The sequence below is a fragment of the Hyaena hyaena genome, unplaced genomic scaffold (assembly GCF_003009895.1).
Source record: "Hyaena hyaena isolate Hyena2069 unplaced genomic scaffold, ASM300989v1 scaffold_0, whole genome shotgun sequence".
Lineage (NCBI taxonomy): Eukaryota > Metazoa > Chordata > Mammalia > Carnivora > Hyaenidae > Hyaena > Hyaena hyaena.
The window spans coordinates 1,489,644-1,503,700 of record NW_024080632.1 but is presented as its reverse complement, the minus strand read 5'-3'; the positions used below and the strand labels follow the sequence as shown (position 1 = coordinate 1,503,700).

The following is a 14,057-nucleotide window of genomic DNA, read 5'->3' as shown; positions in this document are numbered from 1 at the left end:
CTCAGGACGTTCAGTGCCCAGAACACACCCAGCACTGTCCAGACAGTGTCCAGAACCGCTCAGCACCCTGGAGACGGACAGCGCCCAGAACACACCCAGCCCCCTCAGGACGGACAGCGTCCAGAACCCCTCAGCTCCTACAGACAGCGGGCAGGGCCAGGCCGGGGGCCACCCCTTCCCCTCCTCCAGGACGCTGAGCCCTCACCGCTGTGACAGATTCATCTCCTTGGCCACTCGCTGGGACATGGCCACAGCAGCCACTCTGCGGGGCTCCGTGATGCCGATGATGCTGTTGTCACTGGGAGAGAGAGACAGGACACGTGAGCTGTGCTCAGGCCCACTTGTCCGTCCCATGGTCACACGCGGCTCTGCGTCAGGACTCCTTGTACGGAGTGACCCTCCCTAGAGGTGACATGGCACCACCTGACAGCAAAAGGGGACAGCCCGGCGATCCGCACGCAGATGCCGTGGGAGTCACCGTGTAACAGAAAGCCGGCAGCCGCGGATGGGAGGCTGGGGCCGAGATGGCCCGGAGCCAGCGAGCGCGTGCTCCGTGAGACACGGCACCTGCCAAGGGCCTGGCACCTGCTTTCCAGGCTGTGCAGGCCACAGGCAGCACAGAAGCCCGAGGCCGGACTTCTCAGAAAGGTCTGCTTACTGGGTTCATGGCAGCTGGTGTCTGGGATCCAAATCTCAGAGGGTTCCCGACCCTGACAACGGGGGGCTCTCTGTACCTGGACTGATTGTACAAACCGTCTGGTTTATCCTGAACACCTGCTTTCCTTCTGGGTGCCTGGACTTGGGCAGGTACCAGGCAGAGGGGTCTGACCCCAACCAACACCCTGGGCGCTCAGCTTCTACTCGGCTGGTCTGGTGACAGCTCGTCACAATTACTGCTTCCGTGTGACCCTCCCAGGAGGGAGCTGTGAAAGCCTAAGCCGGGTCCTCCCAGACTCCACCCCACGCACCTCTGCCCTCTGCCCGTCGTGTTTTGGGTCCTTCCGCTCTAAGAAATCACACTCACGTGTACAACTACATGCTGGGACCCACAAGCCTTCTAGCAAATCCATGAACCTGGGGTGGTCTTGGGGACCCGTGACACACAGGTCAAAAGTGCCAACAGGAGATGACATTAATAAATGCACCATCCTACATGCCAGGGACGGATCTAAGCATTTTACTTAGATGAGAAACCCTCTCATTTCCTGCACACGACAACCGTGTGAAGTAGGTCCAAGGACTGCACAAGGACACCAAGGCCCAGAGAGGTTAAGTAGCTTGCCCAAAGCCACACAGCATATAAATGACAGACCTGGAGTTAGGGTCCTGGGAGCTCACCCTCATAGTAACTCCTGGGGATCACCCGAGGGGTAGCGGAGAACCCTGCGGCCAGCCCCCAGCCCCCACCTGGCGTAGCCTGCTTCGTAGAGAAACTGTGGCACCTGCGTGGTCTTCCCGCTGCCGGTCTCACCGCACACGATGACGATGGGGTGCTCGGCCACTGCCTCCATGATCGCTTGCTCTTCGGCAAGGATCGGGAGCTTCAGCCGTTCTTCCTGGCAGAGAGAGGAAGCCAGTGCTCAGGAAACTGGGGGGCAGGGGACCCCCCAGCAGAACGGCAGAGGGGATCGTCAAGACTATGAAGGGTGACGTGGTCTCTATAAAGCTGGCCGTGGGCGTGTGGATGTCATGAGCCCTCCCAGCAAAGTCAGCGAGGGCCCGCCACAGGGGACAGAGACGGAGGCGGGGACCTCTCGTGCCACAGTGGATGTCCTCAGGGACAGCTGTCCTTGAACAACTGTGTGGGGCTGCTTCCTCCTGCACGGATTTTTCTCCATAAACTACAGGACTAGGGGTGCCTGACCAGCTCGGTCTGTAGAGCGTGATCTCAGGGTCCTGAGTTCAAGACACACATAGGGTGTAGAGATTACTTCAAAAAGATTTTTAAAAGTACAGGACTACATGGGGCGCCTGGGTGGCTTAGTCGGTTAAGCGTCCGACTTTCGCTCAGGTCATGATCTCGCGGTTCGTGGGTTCGAGCCCCGCGTCGGGCTCTGTGCTGACTGCCAGCTCTGAGCCTGGAGCCTATTTCAGAGTCTGTATCTCCCTCTCTCTCTGACCCTCCCCTGCTCGCGCTGTCTCTCTCTCTCTCTCTCCTAGAAATAAATAAAAAAAAAAAAAAGAAAAAAAAGAAAATAAAAGTACAGGACTACAAATGTTTCCTCTTCTAGGGCACCTGGGTGGCTCAGTCAGTTAAGCGTCCAACTTTCGCTTAGGTCATGATCTCGCGGTTTGTGGGTTCGAGCCCCACGTCAGGCTCTGTGCTGACTGCCAGCTCAAAGCCTGGAGCCTATTTCAGAGTCTGTGTCTCCCTCTCTCTCTGACCTTCCCCTGCTCACGCTGTCTCTCTCTCTCTCTCTCTCTCTCACCTAGAAATAAATAAAAATATAAAGAAAAAAAAGAATATGACGGATGATACATGTAACATATAAAACACGCGTGAGTCAACTGTTTCGTGTTACGAGGCTTCTGGTCAACAGTGGGCTACCAGTAGTTACGTTTCTGGGGGAGGCAAAAGTCGCATGTGGACTTGTGACTGCGAGGGGGGCATCGGAGCCCCCACCCCGCGTTGTTCAAGGGTCAGATGTTTTATACACTGAAGGAGTTTTACGAACCACGGCTTACACCTTCACTGTGTGAAGCACGCTAACACGCAAATTTAAAACATTTTGTTCTATTTCTGTTCTCCTCCATTTGTTTCAAAAACAGAAAGTGCTGGTCACCTCATGACCCAGGTGACTGTGACCTTCAGTTTGCAAACACCGCCCAAGAGAAAGTTTTGCACGTGTAGGGAATTCCCTACTTGAAGGATACTTGCACTGTGCTCAGTCACAGAACGGAATAGCATAGAGCAGTGGGGAAAAGAATCCAAAGTAAATGGGACTTCAATTACATGCAGCAACACAAATAAATCTCCGAAACGTAAAACTGACTTAACCAAAAAATCAAACTGCAGGGAGACAAATGACGTGATGTCACTTATAACAACAGGCAGACCTAAGTAATGACCGCTTAGGGACATGTATGCGGAAAAGCCAGAGAAAGGGATGAAGCTGGGGCGGGAGCAGCCAGGACATGCGATGGGGGAGCCCGGGCCCCTCGGGGACCGTGGGAAGCAGATTCCCACACCACCAGCAGCCATCTGACGGCAAATGGAAGTAAACCTCTGTAGCACGAACCCAGGGCACACCGCCAGCTTGCCCTAGTTATACACGAGCACATAAACGTGCCCGTAGCTGAAATCACAACTTCAATAAATGGTTCTTATTCTTACTTAGAATCTGCACTGCTGTTTTCTAGTCTATTTTCCCCCATTAAAAGAGAGGAGCTGGTGGCATCCCACCTGTTTCCACAATACAGTCCGTGGCCTGCAACAGCCCCTCTAGGACCCAGGAGGCCTCCTACCTCAGGGCCTTTGCTTGTGCGGCTCTCAGGGCGGGGCAGCCCCCTCTCCTCTGCACCTGCTGGTCTCCTAGCTCCTGCCCTACGTGCCTTCCCGGCCCTCCTGTTCTCCCGCCTCCCGGCACCCAGTCTCCTCCATGGCTCTTGTCACCATTCATAACAGTGGGGGCGCCACCAGCTGCCCTCGCCCCGTGTGCCGGGCCTCAGTCAGCACGTCTGCACGCGCACCTGCCCACGTCTCCACGACGACCCTACAGGCAGGTAAAGTCACTCCCGTTCTGGGCGAGGACACTGGGCCACAGGGGGCGGGGGGGGGTGGCATTCTACCTGCTCGAGGCACATGGATGCCTCCCTCCGCGCCCTCAGCCCCCCTGGCCTTCAGCACCGCCCACTGTGTCCTTAGTCCCCCTCCCTGCCCTCAGCACCCCCCCCCGCCCCACGTCCTCAGCCCTCCCACCGAGCTGGCCTGAGAGCTCGTCGCAGACACAGAGCAGCAAACCTGCACTTCGGGGGAGCGGTTCACAGGGATGAAGACGGCCGGCTTTGCTGGGGGCCTGGCCACGGCGGAGGCTGCTGCCGGAGGGACCGAAGCAGTTGTGGCCAGAGACGGCTGGCTGCCGGCCCCCTGTCCCGGCGGAGCTGGTGGCCTCCCGGCACCAGCCTCCTCCAGCGGCTCCACGGCAGGGGCCTCGGCGGGCTCAGACTCCACGGAGGACGCGGACGACTCGTCTTCTGTCTCCTCGTGGGAGCGCTTCCGGCCGGCCCCGCTGAGGCTGCTGATCCTCTGCCCCTGGGCTTCGATCTTGTCAGGCCTCCTGCGGGGACGACCAGAAGTCAGGCAGGAAGGCCCGAGGAGGGGCCAGTCAACCTGGGGCAGCTCCGTGTTGCCGTATACCCCTCAGAAGCCAGGATTCAAAGGACACCCCCCTTTCCCACCTCAGGGCCCTTGCACTTGCTGTGCCGGCTCCCTGTGCAGAAGCTCTCCCTCACTTCACTCAAATGTCACCCGTCAGGGAGACTCTCCCGTCTCCCTCTACCCTCCTTCCCTGCATCATGTTCTGCTTAGTGCAGGATACATACTCATGTGATTACTGCCCCTCTCCTCAGGATTAGGATGCAGGCTTCTTCAGGGAGCTTACCTATTATTTTACTTCTGTGCCCCCTCTACCCCCAAGGCCTAGGGGAGAGCCTGGGACACGGCCTGCACTCAGAGCAGCCACAAACGCTCAGTGCCTACAGGGAGCAGGCCGACAGAGAGACGGCTGCGCACGGTGAGAAGGGCGCATGGGCTCCCGCTAAGGGTGGGCTGTCCTGTGAGCATGCCCTCCGTGCGGCTCAAGGCCAGGTGGGAACCCGGATTTTAACGTGAAATCGAATTCTTTCTCTTTCCTTTCTTTTTTAGTGTTTAGTTTTGAGAGAGAGAAAGAGGGAGGAGGAGGGGCCGAGAGAGAGGGAGAAGCTTCAGCAGGCTCCCTGCTCAGGGCGAGCCAGATGCGGGGCTCAATCCCAAAGCCCTCGACGCACAACCTGAGCCAAAATCACGAGTCAGACGCTCAACCCACTGAGCCGCCCACCCAGGTGCCCCCCGCCCCCCACAGTCTAATTTGTGAACGTTGGTGGCACTGGGTGGAACGGTGTCTCCCTAGGATTCACCTCAGAGGCTCAGAGTGTGGCCTTTTTGGAAACAGGGTCTTTGCAAATGTAATTCAGGTCAAATGAGAGCATCGTGGATCAGGGTGGGTCCCAAATCCAATGCCTGGTGTCCTCGTAAGAAAAGACACAGACGCAGAGGGAGGCCACGTAAGACACGGAGACACAGACATGCGGGGAGACAGGACGGCGGACGCGGCATCGCATCTACAAGGAAGGAACCCCCAGGATGGCTGGCAACCACCCGAAAGCTGGGGGAAAGACAAGGGCAGCCTCTCCAGCTTCCAGGAGGGACCAAGTCTACAGACACCCTGCAGGCCACGCTCCTGCGCTCAGAACCACGAAAGGATGCACCTCCCTTGTTTCGGGGCTCCCGGCTTGTGGGATTTCATGTGGCCACGGGGACATGGGGCACACCGGCCGCTGGGACACAGGACACAGCGGCAATAACCCCGAGTGCCTTCTCCACGCCATACAAACCAGACCAAACTTGCTAATAAGCCGAACAGAACCCCCACCAGCTGAAGGCAACGTCTGGCCTAACCATCCGCGCCACCGCCGGAGAGGCGGGCAGGCAGGGCCCCGTGGCGGCGGAGGCGTGTAGGCATGACGGCCACAGCAAATGTCCTCTCCCTGACGCTCGACCCGGAAGGCTCAGTCACCCGGGGGCCCGCCCCCAGGACCTGGCAGGAGGGGCACGCGGCTCACTCTCTGGCGCGGTACATGCGGTCCCCGGTGCCCAGCTTGGACGTGGTGTACAGGAGTCTCAGCTCGGCTTCTGAAACCTGGACTTCGCTCAGTTTCTGCAGCATCTCCGCTCGCTGGGGAAGGAGAGGAGAGGGTCAGACGTCTGGGGGGCCTCAGTCGGTGAAGCGTCCAACCTTTGATTTTGGCTCAGGTCAGGATCTTGCAGTTTGTGAGTTTGAGCCCCACATGGGGCTCTGCTGACGGCATGAAGCCTGCTTGGGATTCTCTCTCCCCTTCTTTCTCTGCCCCTCCCCTGCTTCCTCGCTCTCTCAAAAATAAACTTATAAAAAAGGAAGGGAGACCCTGCCATCAGGTTTTGGCCTCGCTAACACCAAAGCTTTTTAAACCAAAGGTCCAATTAGACCCACATCACAGATGGCGGTCGTGCACTAACGTGAGCCGGGCGGCTCTCTACCCCCAGACAGTCTGGCGCTGGAGGAACAAGGCTCCCTCCGCATTGCTGTGTGTCACAAGCAATTCTGCACCTTCCAGATGCCCGTCCGCGGGAGACCGACTAAATAAAGGAAGGTGCACGTGTACAGGCAGGGCTCCCCAGCTGTGTCACAGGGGTGGGAGGCTCTTGTGTGACCAGGGCAAGTGGTCCCCGAGCCGCCTTCAAGGAAGCAGCGTATGGGGGCAGGGACGGTTGGCCTCTTTCCGTTGAGTTTTTAATTCCTGAAATTTTGTATATGTGTCTTACATGTGCTTCCCTCTATGCATTTTGCAATCAACAAAGGGAAAAACCACGTACAGAACAGTGAGAAACAAACGGTGCCCAGGATTTTAAAAGGACCCACTCAGGGGACAGAGTCATCCCGCAGCGAGGGCTCCGGGGCTGAGTGTCAGGGCTGTGAGCTGGGGCCCCTGTGCAGTGACCCTGATGCAGAGTCAAATGTGAATCCCAGGAAATCTTCAGATTAGGGTTTCTCAGGTTCTGCACTGTGGGCATCACTGAGCCCGAGAGCGTCTGGTTGCTGTGTGAGCCGTGGGCCACGTAGGGGTACCTCAGACCCCCCCCTGCCCCCCGCTGTGCTTCCACATGTGGCCAGATGTCCCCTGGGGGCCAAACCGTCCCCGCTGAGAATCCCTGCCTCAGATCCAAACACCATTTCCAGGACATTCGGAGGGCAGAGGGGTGCACTTAACTTTACCGCAGAGATGGTTTATAAAACACACTGTGGGAAGCTACCTGATTTCCTTCCACAAATCAATGACAAGGGGAGGGGGGAAGAGGTGGGGGAGGGGAGCATTTATAAAGCAACTGGAATTTGACCATTTGCTGGGTATTTGATATTTTTAAAAACTTTGGCTGTGCTATAACTAAGGGTCTTGTGGTTATTTTAAACAGCCATTATTTTAGATACCGTTGAACCATTTATGGATAAAACGTTATACGTAGGGGCTTGAACGGCGGACCCCCCCAAAGGATATACCCACATCCCCGCATGCGCTCTTATTTGGAAACAGGGTCTCTACAGATGTAATTAAGTTAAAGATCTCGGGATGAGACACTGGATGATCCAGCCGGGTCCCAAATCCCGGGACAAGTGTCCTTACAAGACACACACAGAGGACGGCCGTGCGAAGACAGGGGCCAGGAACGCCGGGGACCACCCGAAACTGGGGGTCCTCCCCTGGAGCCTCGGCAGGGAGCACGGCCCTGCCGACACCGCAGTCTCAGACTCCAGGCTTCCAGAACCGCAACGGAATACATCCCCGTGGCTGTAAGCCGTCCAGTCTGCGGCCCTGTGTTCCAGCAGCCCCGGGTGCTAATGCAGACGTACGCTTCCCAGGCCTTGAGCCGGGAGCGGGCAGAGTGGCCACCAGGCGGCACTGGTGACAAGGACACACGAGTCCATCACACTAGGTTCTCCGCTTCTGCAGGTGTTTGAATTTCCCGTGAGGCAATTTGCTCCATAAAAAAGTACGAAGGGAGGGGCGCCTGGGTGGCTCACTTGGTTAGGGTCTGACTCTTGATTTCTTTTTTTTTTTAATATATTTTTTAAATGTTTTATTTATTTCTAGGGGAGAGAGAGAGAGAGAGAGACAGCGTGAGCAGGGGAGGGTCAGAGATAGAGGGATTTACAGACTCTGAAATAGGCTCCAGGCTCTGAGCTGGCAGTCAGCACAGAGCCCGATGCGGGGCTCGAACCCACGAACCGCGAGATCATGACCTAAGCGAAAGTCGGACGCTTAACCGACTAAGCCACCCAGGCCCCCCTTGACTCTTAATTTCGACTCAGGTCATGATCTCAGGTCTGTGGGTTCGACCCCCACATCTGGCTCTGTGCTGGCAGCGTGGAGCCTACTTGGAATTCTCTCTCCCCCCTCTCTCTGCCCCTCCCCAACTCATGCTCTGTCTCTCTCTCTCTCTCAAAATAAGTACATAAATTAAAAATATGTATGGGGCGCCTGGGTGGCTCAGTCAGTTGAGCGTCTGACTTCAGCTCAGGTAATGATCTCACGGTTCGTGAGTTCGAGCCCCGTGTCGGGCCCTTTGCTGACAGCTCGGAGCCTGGAACCTGCTTCGGATTCTGTGTCTCCCTCTCTCTCTGCCCCTCCTCTGCTTGCGCTTGTCTGTATCTCTCAAAAATAAACATAAAAAAGAAAGTTGACATTCTCCAGAATAAAGTTAAAAAACAAATAACATAAAATGATTGAGTAGGACAAATAAGAAAAGATGAGTGCGCTGACCGACTGGTTCCCCCGTTAACAAGCTCGTGACCTCGAGCAACCCGGGCCCGTCAGTCTATCCCAGGGCGGCTCCTGGAGGGTCTGGAGGGTGTCAGTCAAGGCAGCTGCCAGCCATGGGAGGCCACTGAATTTAAATTAATATTATCTCACATAAAAAATTCAGTTCCTCAACCTCGGTAGCCACACAGGCCCAGTGACTACCGTGTGGGACTGTGTGCACACACATCATGCCCCTCATTCCAGAAAGTTCTACCTGACAGTCCTGCTGGAGAGATCCAGTTGGGGGACACAGACCCCACCCATCCACAGCAGGGGGAGCCGGGCACAGACCCTGACACAATGGGCGTACCTGGCTCTTCTTCTCCTTCTGATCTAAGATTTTCTGCAGCATTTTCCGTTCTTTCTTGGTCAGGGGCTTCTTCTCCTTCTTCGCCAGGGGAGGGGCTTTGGGCTTCTTTTTCTTCTTTCCCGGCAAAACGAGCGCATTGCTTGCATCAACTCCTTTCAGCGTGCCCTGATCTGAAGAGACACACATATCTGAGCCCCGGCCCAGGGACCTGCGGTGCTCAGCATTCAACCTCAGTGCCACTGGCTCTGGGGCGGGGGGTCCGTGTCGCCTCTCATGGGCGCCCCGTACCCCGTGTGACCCCCTGAGCGACTCCACAGGAATGGGGGTGCAGGCCCGTCACCGTTCACTCAGCCGGTGTACCCAGCACCCGCTGTGAGGGCCAGCGCACCTCCAGCCTCGTGGGAGGGGAGGGAGAGGGGTGCTAGGAGGGCGGGTACCCCCTCAGGATGTGGCCTGCTTTCCGCAGGCCTGTGAGGACAAAATTACTTTCACAGCGTTGGTACAGCGTCCTTCTCAGATGTGCAGGCAACTAAGTACTGAGTTTGTACCCTATCTATTTTTATGAGTTTTTTTTTAATGCTTATTTATTTTTGAGAGAGAGGCAGAACACGAGTGGGGGAGGGCAGAGAGAGAGAGAGAGACAGAATCTGAAGCAGCTCCAGGCTCTGAGCTGTCAGCACAGAGCCCGACGTGGGGCTCGAACCCATGAGCCATGAGATCATGACGTGAACCAAAGTCGGATGCTTAACCGATTGAGCCACCCAGGCGCCCCATGTACCACACCTATTCTTCAATGTCACAGTCTAAAAGTATACAATCTAGACCCAAATTCGGCTGCCGCATTACTCTTTCCACTCAACCTGCTGTGGCCCCCTCTCCAGCGTTCTATGGGGGGGCCTTCCTCTGGCTCTGTCCATCTTCCTTTGTGTCACAAAACACAGAAGAGAATGAGACAATTTTAAGCAATGCAAGCGATCCATTCTGCAATTCTCACATGACACAGAATTAAAAGCAAGAAAAAAAGAAGAAAAGAGTGTACAGCCAGCATTTTCCAGAGGCTCCAAATCATAGGACGTGTACTTGCTCTGACAGCTGGAAGTGTGAGTTCGTGCATCCTGCTTTCTAAATGTCTTGGTTTTGACAGATACAAGCCACACCAACAAAAGTACTTTGGGACCCTCAATTTTTCAGAATGTAAAAGCGTCCTCGGTCCAAAACTTTGAGAACCACGGTGCCATAGGGAAAAAAAATAGGGAATATGATAAAAACAAAAATCCGGGAGTGGTGATGTTGGGTCACTGATCGGGGAAGGCTCTTTGAAGAAGGCGATGTGATGTATGTTTTTATAAGTCTCCTCGGCCCCTCAGGAAGGTGGGGATGATTGGAGGAGTCCTGAGAGGAGAAAGAACCTTCCCCAATCTTTGGATCCAAGAGACTCAGGCCCCCCATCCCCGCTCCAATCACCTCCTCCAAAACTCTGGTGGGGAGTAGGATGGCTGTTCCTCCCAGATCCATTTTACAGAAGAGAAAACTGAGGCACGGAGATGTTAGGCAATTTGGTCAGTCCCCAGCCTATCCGTGCACCTTCTGAGGAGGGAATTCAGGCTCCAGATTGCCACTCCGACGTTCTCTCTGGTCCCCTCGCTGCCTTTCTGGCCCAGCGAGAGCGTAGAACAGAAGGCCAGCCAGCGGGTCGAGGGACGCAGGCTTTTCCAGAAGCCCTTGTCCCTCCGTCCATCTCCAGAGTCAAGGCCCACTGTTTCCTGATGTTTAACTTGGCCTGGACCTCAGGGAGCACGTGCACGCAGCTGGGTGAGTCCCACCCCTTTTAGGAGCCGGCAAGACACCTCTGAAAGGAAGCAGTCCCTCCATCTCACCCCTCCCGCACAGATGGCCCCAGCCAGGTCAAGGACAGCCCCTCTGGTGACATCCAGCGGTCCCTCTCTCCCTCGCTGACCCCACGGCAACATCTGACGCGGATGGCAGTCCTCCTGCTGGGCACCCACAACCAAGCTCTCCAGAGCCCTCCTCCCCATCGCCTTCTCCTCCCGGGCAGGACCCACTCCCTCAGCGAGCTAACCCAGTCTGGCCTTTAAGTGAACAAATACCATCTACCCATAGATGACTCCGGATTGCCGCCTCCACCGGGACTGGCTTCTCTCAAGCAGCTGGCCGCTCGGGTACCGAACAGGACCCCAGACTACTCATATCCCAAGGCTGGCTCTTGGTCTCCCAAGCTGCCCACCCCTGCCTTCTCCACCCGCTGGGCCCGGCGCCTGAGAGTCATTCAACGTCACTGTTCTTGTGCACACTGGGCCAGCAACTCCTGCGAGCTCCACCTTCAAACTGTAGCCTGAACACCACCAGATCATCGAACTAACAGGCTCCTAACCAATCACCCTGGTTCCACGTAACCATGGTGCTTCTCTATGCCGCACCCACAGCGATGCTGTTCCAGCATAAGCCAACGTCCCCTGGTGCCCTAAACCCTGCCCTGGCCAGTCCTCAACACAGCCCCCCGCGGGATCCTACATGATCTTAGGATTTCTTTCTTCTTCTTTCTTCTTTCACCCCCACCCAGCCATTCTAGCTGCCTTCAGGCCTTGGCTCCACGCTTTCTCCATGAGGGCTTCCCTGCCCCCCCTCCCCCAGGACACTGCAACCCACCCAAACACCTACTCTGCTTTATCTCCTTAGTATTTATACCCACACAACATCCTGCATAGTTACCTGTCTGCCTTGGGCTGTCAACTCCCACAAGCATCTAAGCTCAGCAGGGCAGACTCTTTTTTTTTTTTTTTTAAATCTCTTCCCGTTATGTCTCCTAAAGTCCTGGCAGTTCCTACTAACAATGAATCTAAGCAGAAACGTCAAGCAGCCCAGCTGGGCAGACAGGTCTTGGCTAAACATACACATTCGGGGGTCGCTAGCAAGATTATAAAACAACCGTAGGAATGGACGGAATTACCTTATTTTCTGGCCCACGTTCCCCACGTCTCTAAAATAGGGCTGGGGACGCCTGGTCGGCTCAGTGGGAAGAGCACCTGACTCCTGATCTTAGGGTCCTGAGTTCGAGTCCACCGTCGGGTGCAGGGGTTACTTACGTAAAGAAAACTTTAAAAAGTAACAAACCAGGGCCAGGCTCCGTCGGGGAGAAAGCCCGGGACGGTCCCAAATTCTCCGTTAAACCCAAACTGTCACTGTCTCGCCTTCTCTGGATCATCTGAGAGGAGGTTCCTCCCGGTTCCCACCGCCCCAGAGTCGCGGAGCCCTTCGGCCCCTCCCCGAAACCCAGCCCCCCGCCTTACCCTCTAGTTCCAGCACGACGCGGGGCGGCTCCGGGGGGCCCTTCGAGGGGCCGGGGGTCGCCTGCTGGCGCCCCTTGACGTTGTAGCGCCGGCGCAGTTTCCCCATGGCGCGGGGTCCTGCAAGGGTTACACCTGGCGGCCGCGGGAGAGGCGCACCCCAAAGCCCACCCCACGTGTGTTCCCGGGCCCCAGGTTCAGGCCGCGAGACTTCCGGGCTGCACTCTCGCGAGAGCTGAAAACCACAGCGGTCTGGGGGCGGAGCTAGGGGCGGGGCTGCTGATCGGCTGGGCGGGGCCAAGTTAGAGGCGGGAACAGGCCTGAGGTCACCTGGGAGGCATGAATTTAAACTTGGGCCTGTTCGCAAGAGGTGTAGGCTGAGTCTCTAAATCTGGATTATCTGCTAATACTAACTTGGCTACTTGGGAGTAGGACTGTGTTGTCACCTTTTCAAATATAACCTGCCCCCATCGCAAACTACTTCTTTTTTTTGCTCTTTGCAGTTTCTGTTATTCCTGTAAGAAACATAATTAAATTATGTAGTAAAAAGGGACGAAATATTTCCATTATAGGGACAGAAGAACTAAAAGAAGAAAACATCTCTTAGGCGTCTTTAAACTCTCATTACCATATCATTGTGTGTAGCGCACTGGGAAAGAATGTATTTTCTGAATCCTGTGATTATTTTGCGTGTAGAACAGTGCATTTTTTGTGTTAAAAGCATGAATGCATTAAGGACAGACATTTAAATAACATTACGAAAAACAGGTGAAGGCATTAGGACTTATTTTAGAATTGTGTTTAATGTTTATTTGAGACAGAGTGTATGCTCGAACAAGAGAGGGGTAGAGAGAGAGGTAGAGAGAGAAAATCCTAAGCAGGCTCCACGCTGTCAGTGCAGAGTCCAGCGAGGGCCAAACTCACCAACTGTGAGTCCAAATTCAGGAACTGAATCTCAACAGGGATTGAGAGTCGTGGGCTTAGCGGACTGAGCCACCCAGGAACCCCTTACTTTAGAATTTTAGAAAGGAACCTAGAACAAGATCTGGCTGCAGAGTAGGTAAGCAATAAGTAGTTCCTGAATGTAATAATCAATGAATGAATAAATGAAGAGCATGATTGTATAAGCTTCCTCCTTCCCCCCAAATTCAAAAGCAAATACATCCCTACAGACACACAGGTGGTACATGAGAGGATTTGGTGTATGTATGAACTTGATAACATTATATATTGCATTGCGGAGAGGAGAGAGAATAATTAGCATATAAAACCTCTAGCTTCATGGGTTTTATTGCTTACAATGAAAGTGATCTGCATTTTTTCCTTTAAATATGTTTAAGTAAGATGTGTCCGTGTTAAAATTAAGTATGTAATAGTAACTTCTCTTATAGTTTCTTTATATACCGAAGTATTATCTCCAGAAAAATATAATGTTGTATAAAACAAGAAGAAAAAGACATAGGGGAGCCTGGGTGGCTCAGTCTGTTAAGCATCTGACTCTTGACTTCAGCCCAAGTCATGGTCTTGGGGTTTGTGGGTTTGAGCCCCGCATCTAGCTCCGTGCTGACAGTGCAGAGCCTCCTTGGGATTTTGTCTCTCTTCTGTCTGCCTCTCTCTCTCCCCCTCTCTCAAAATAAACTGGAAAAAAAAAAACCCACAAGACATGTATACAACGTGACTCTCATAAATAGGTTGGAAGACCAATTATAAAAGAGCATACTGTGTGATCCCATATACATAAAGTTCAAAAACAGGCAAAATTAAGTCCCTAAATTCTGGAGGGAAAATAGTGAGTTCCCCCAGGAAGCTGGTGATGTTCCATTTCTCCATGTGGGTACCGGTTACCTCAT

General features: G+C 54.6%; 1 protein-coding gene across 2 annotated transcripts in view; it reads right to left on the bottom strand.

Moving 5' to 3' along the window:
• The window catches only part of DHX37 (DEAH-box helicase 37), a 28,223-nt gene extending 15,835 nt beyond the window's left edge, over positions 1-12,388 (bottom strand). For both annotated transcript variants that reach the window (XM_039240986.1, XM_039240919.1), the window contains exons 1-6: positions 12,211-12,388; positions 8,903-9,072; positions 5,821-5,933; positions 3,962-4,277; positions 1,408-1,556; positions 206-298 (exon numbers count right to left, since the gene is read on the bottom strand). In XM_039240986.1, the coding sequence (XP_039096917.1) occupies positions 206-298; positions 1,408-1,556; positions 3,962-4,277; positions 5,821-5,933; positions 8,903-9,072; positions 12,211-12,316 (947 nt within the window). In that variant the 5' untranslated portion in view covers positions 12,317-12,388. The remainder of the gene's footprint in view (positions 1-205; positions 299-1,407; positions 1,557-3,961; positions 4,278-5,820; positions 5,934-8,902; positions 9,073-12,210) is intronic.
• Between the last annotated feature and the right edge of the window lie 1,669 nt (positions 12,389-14,057).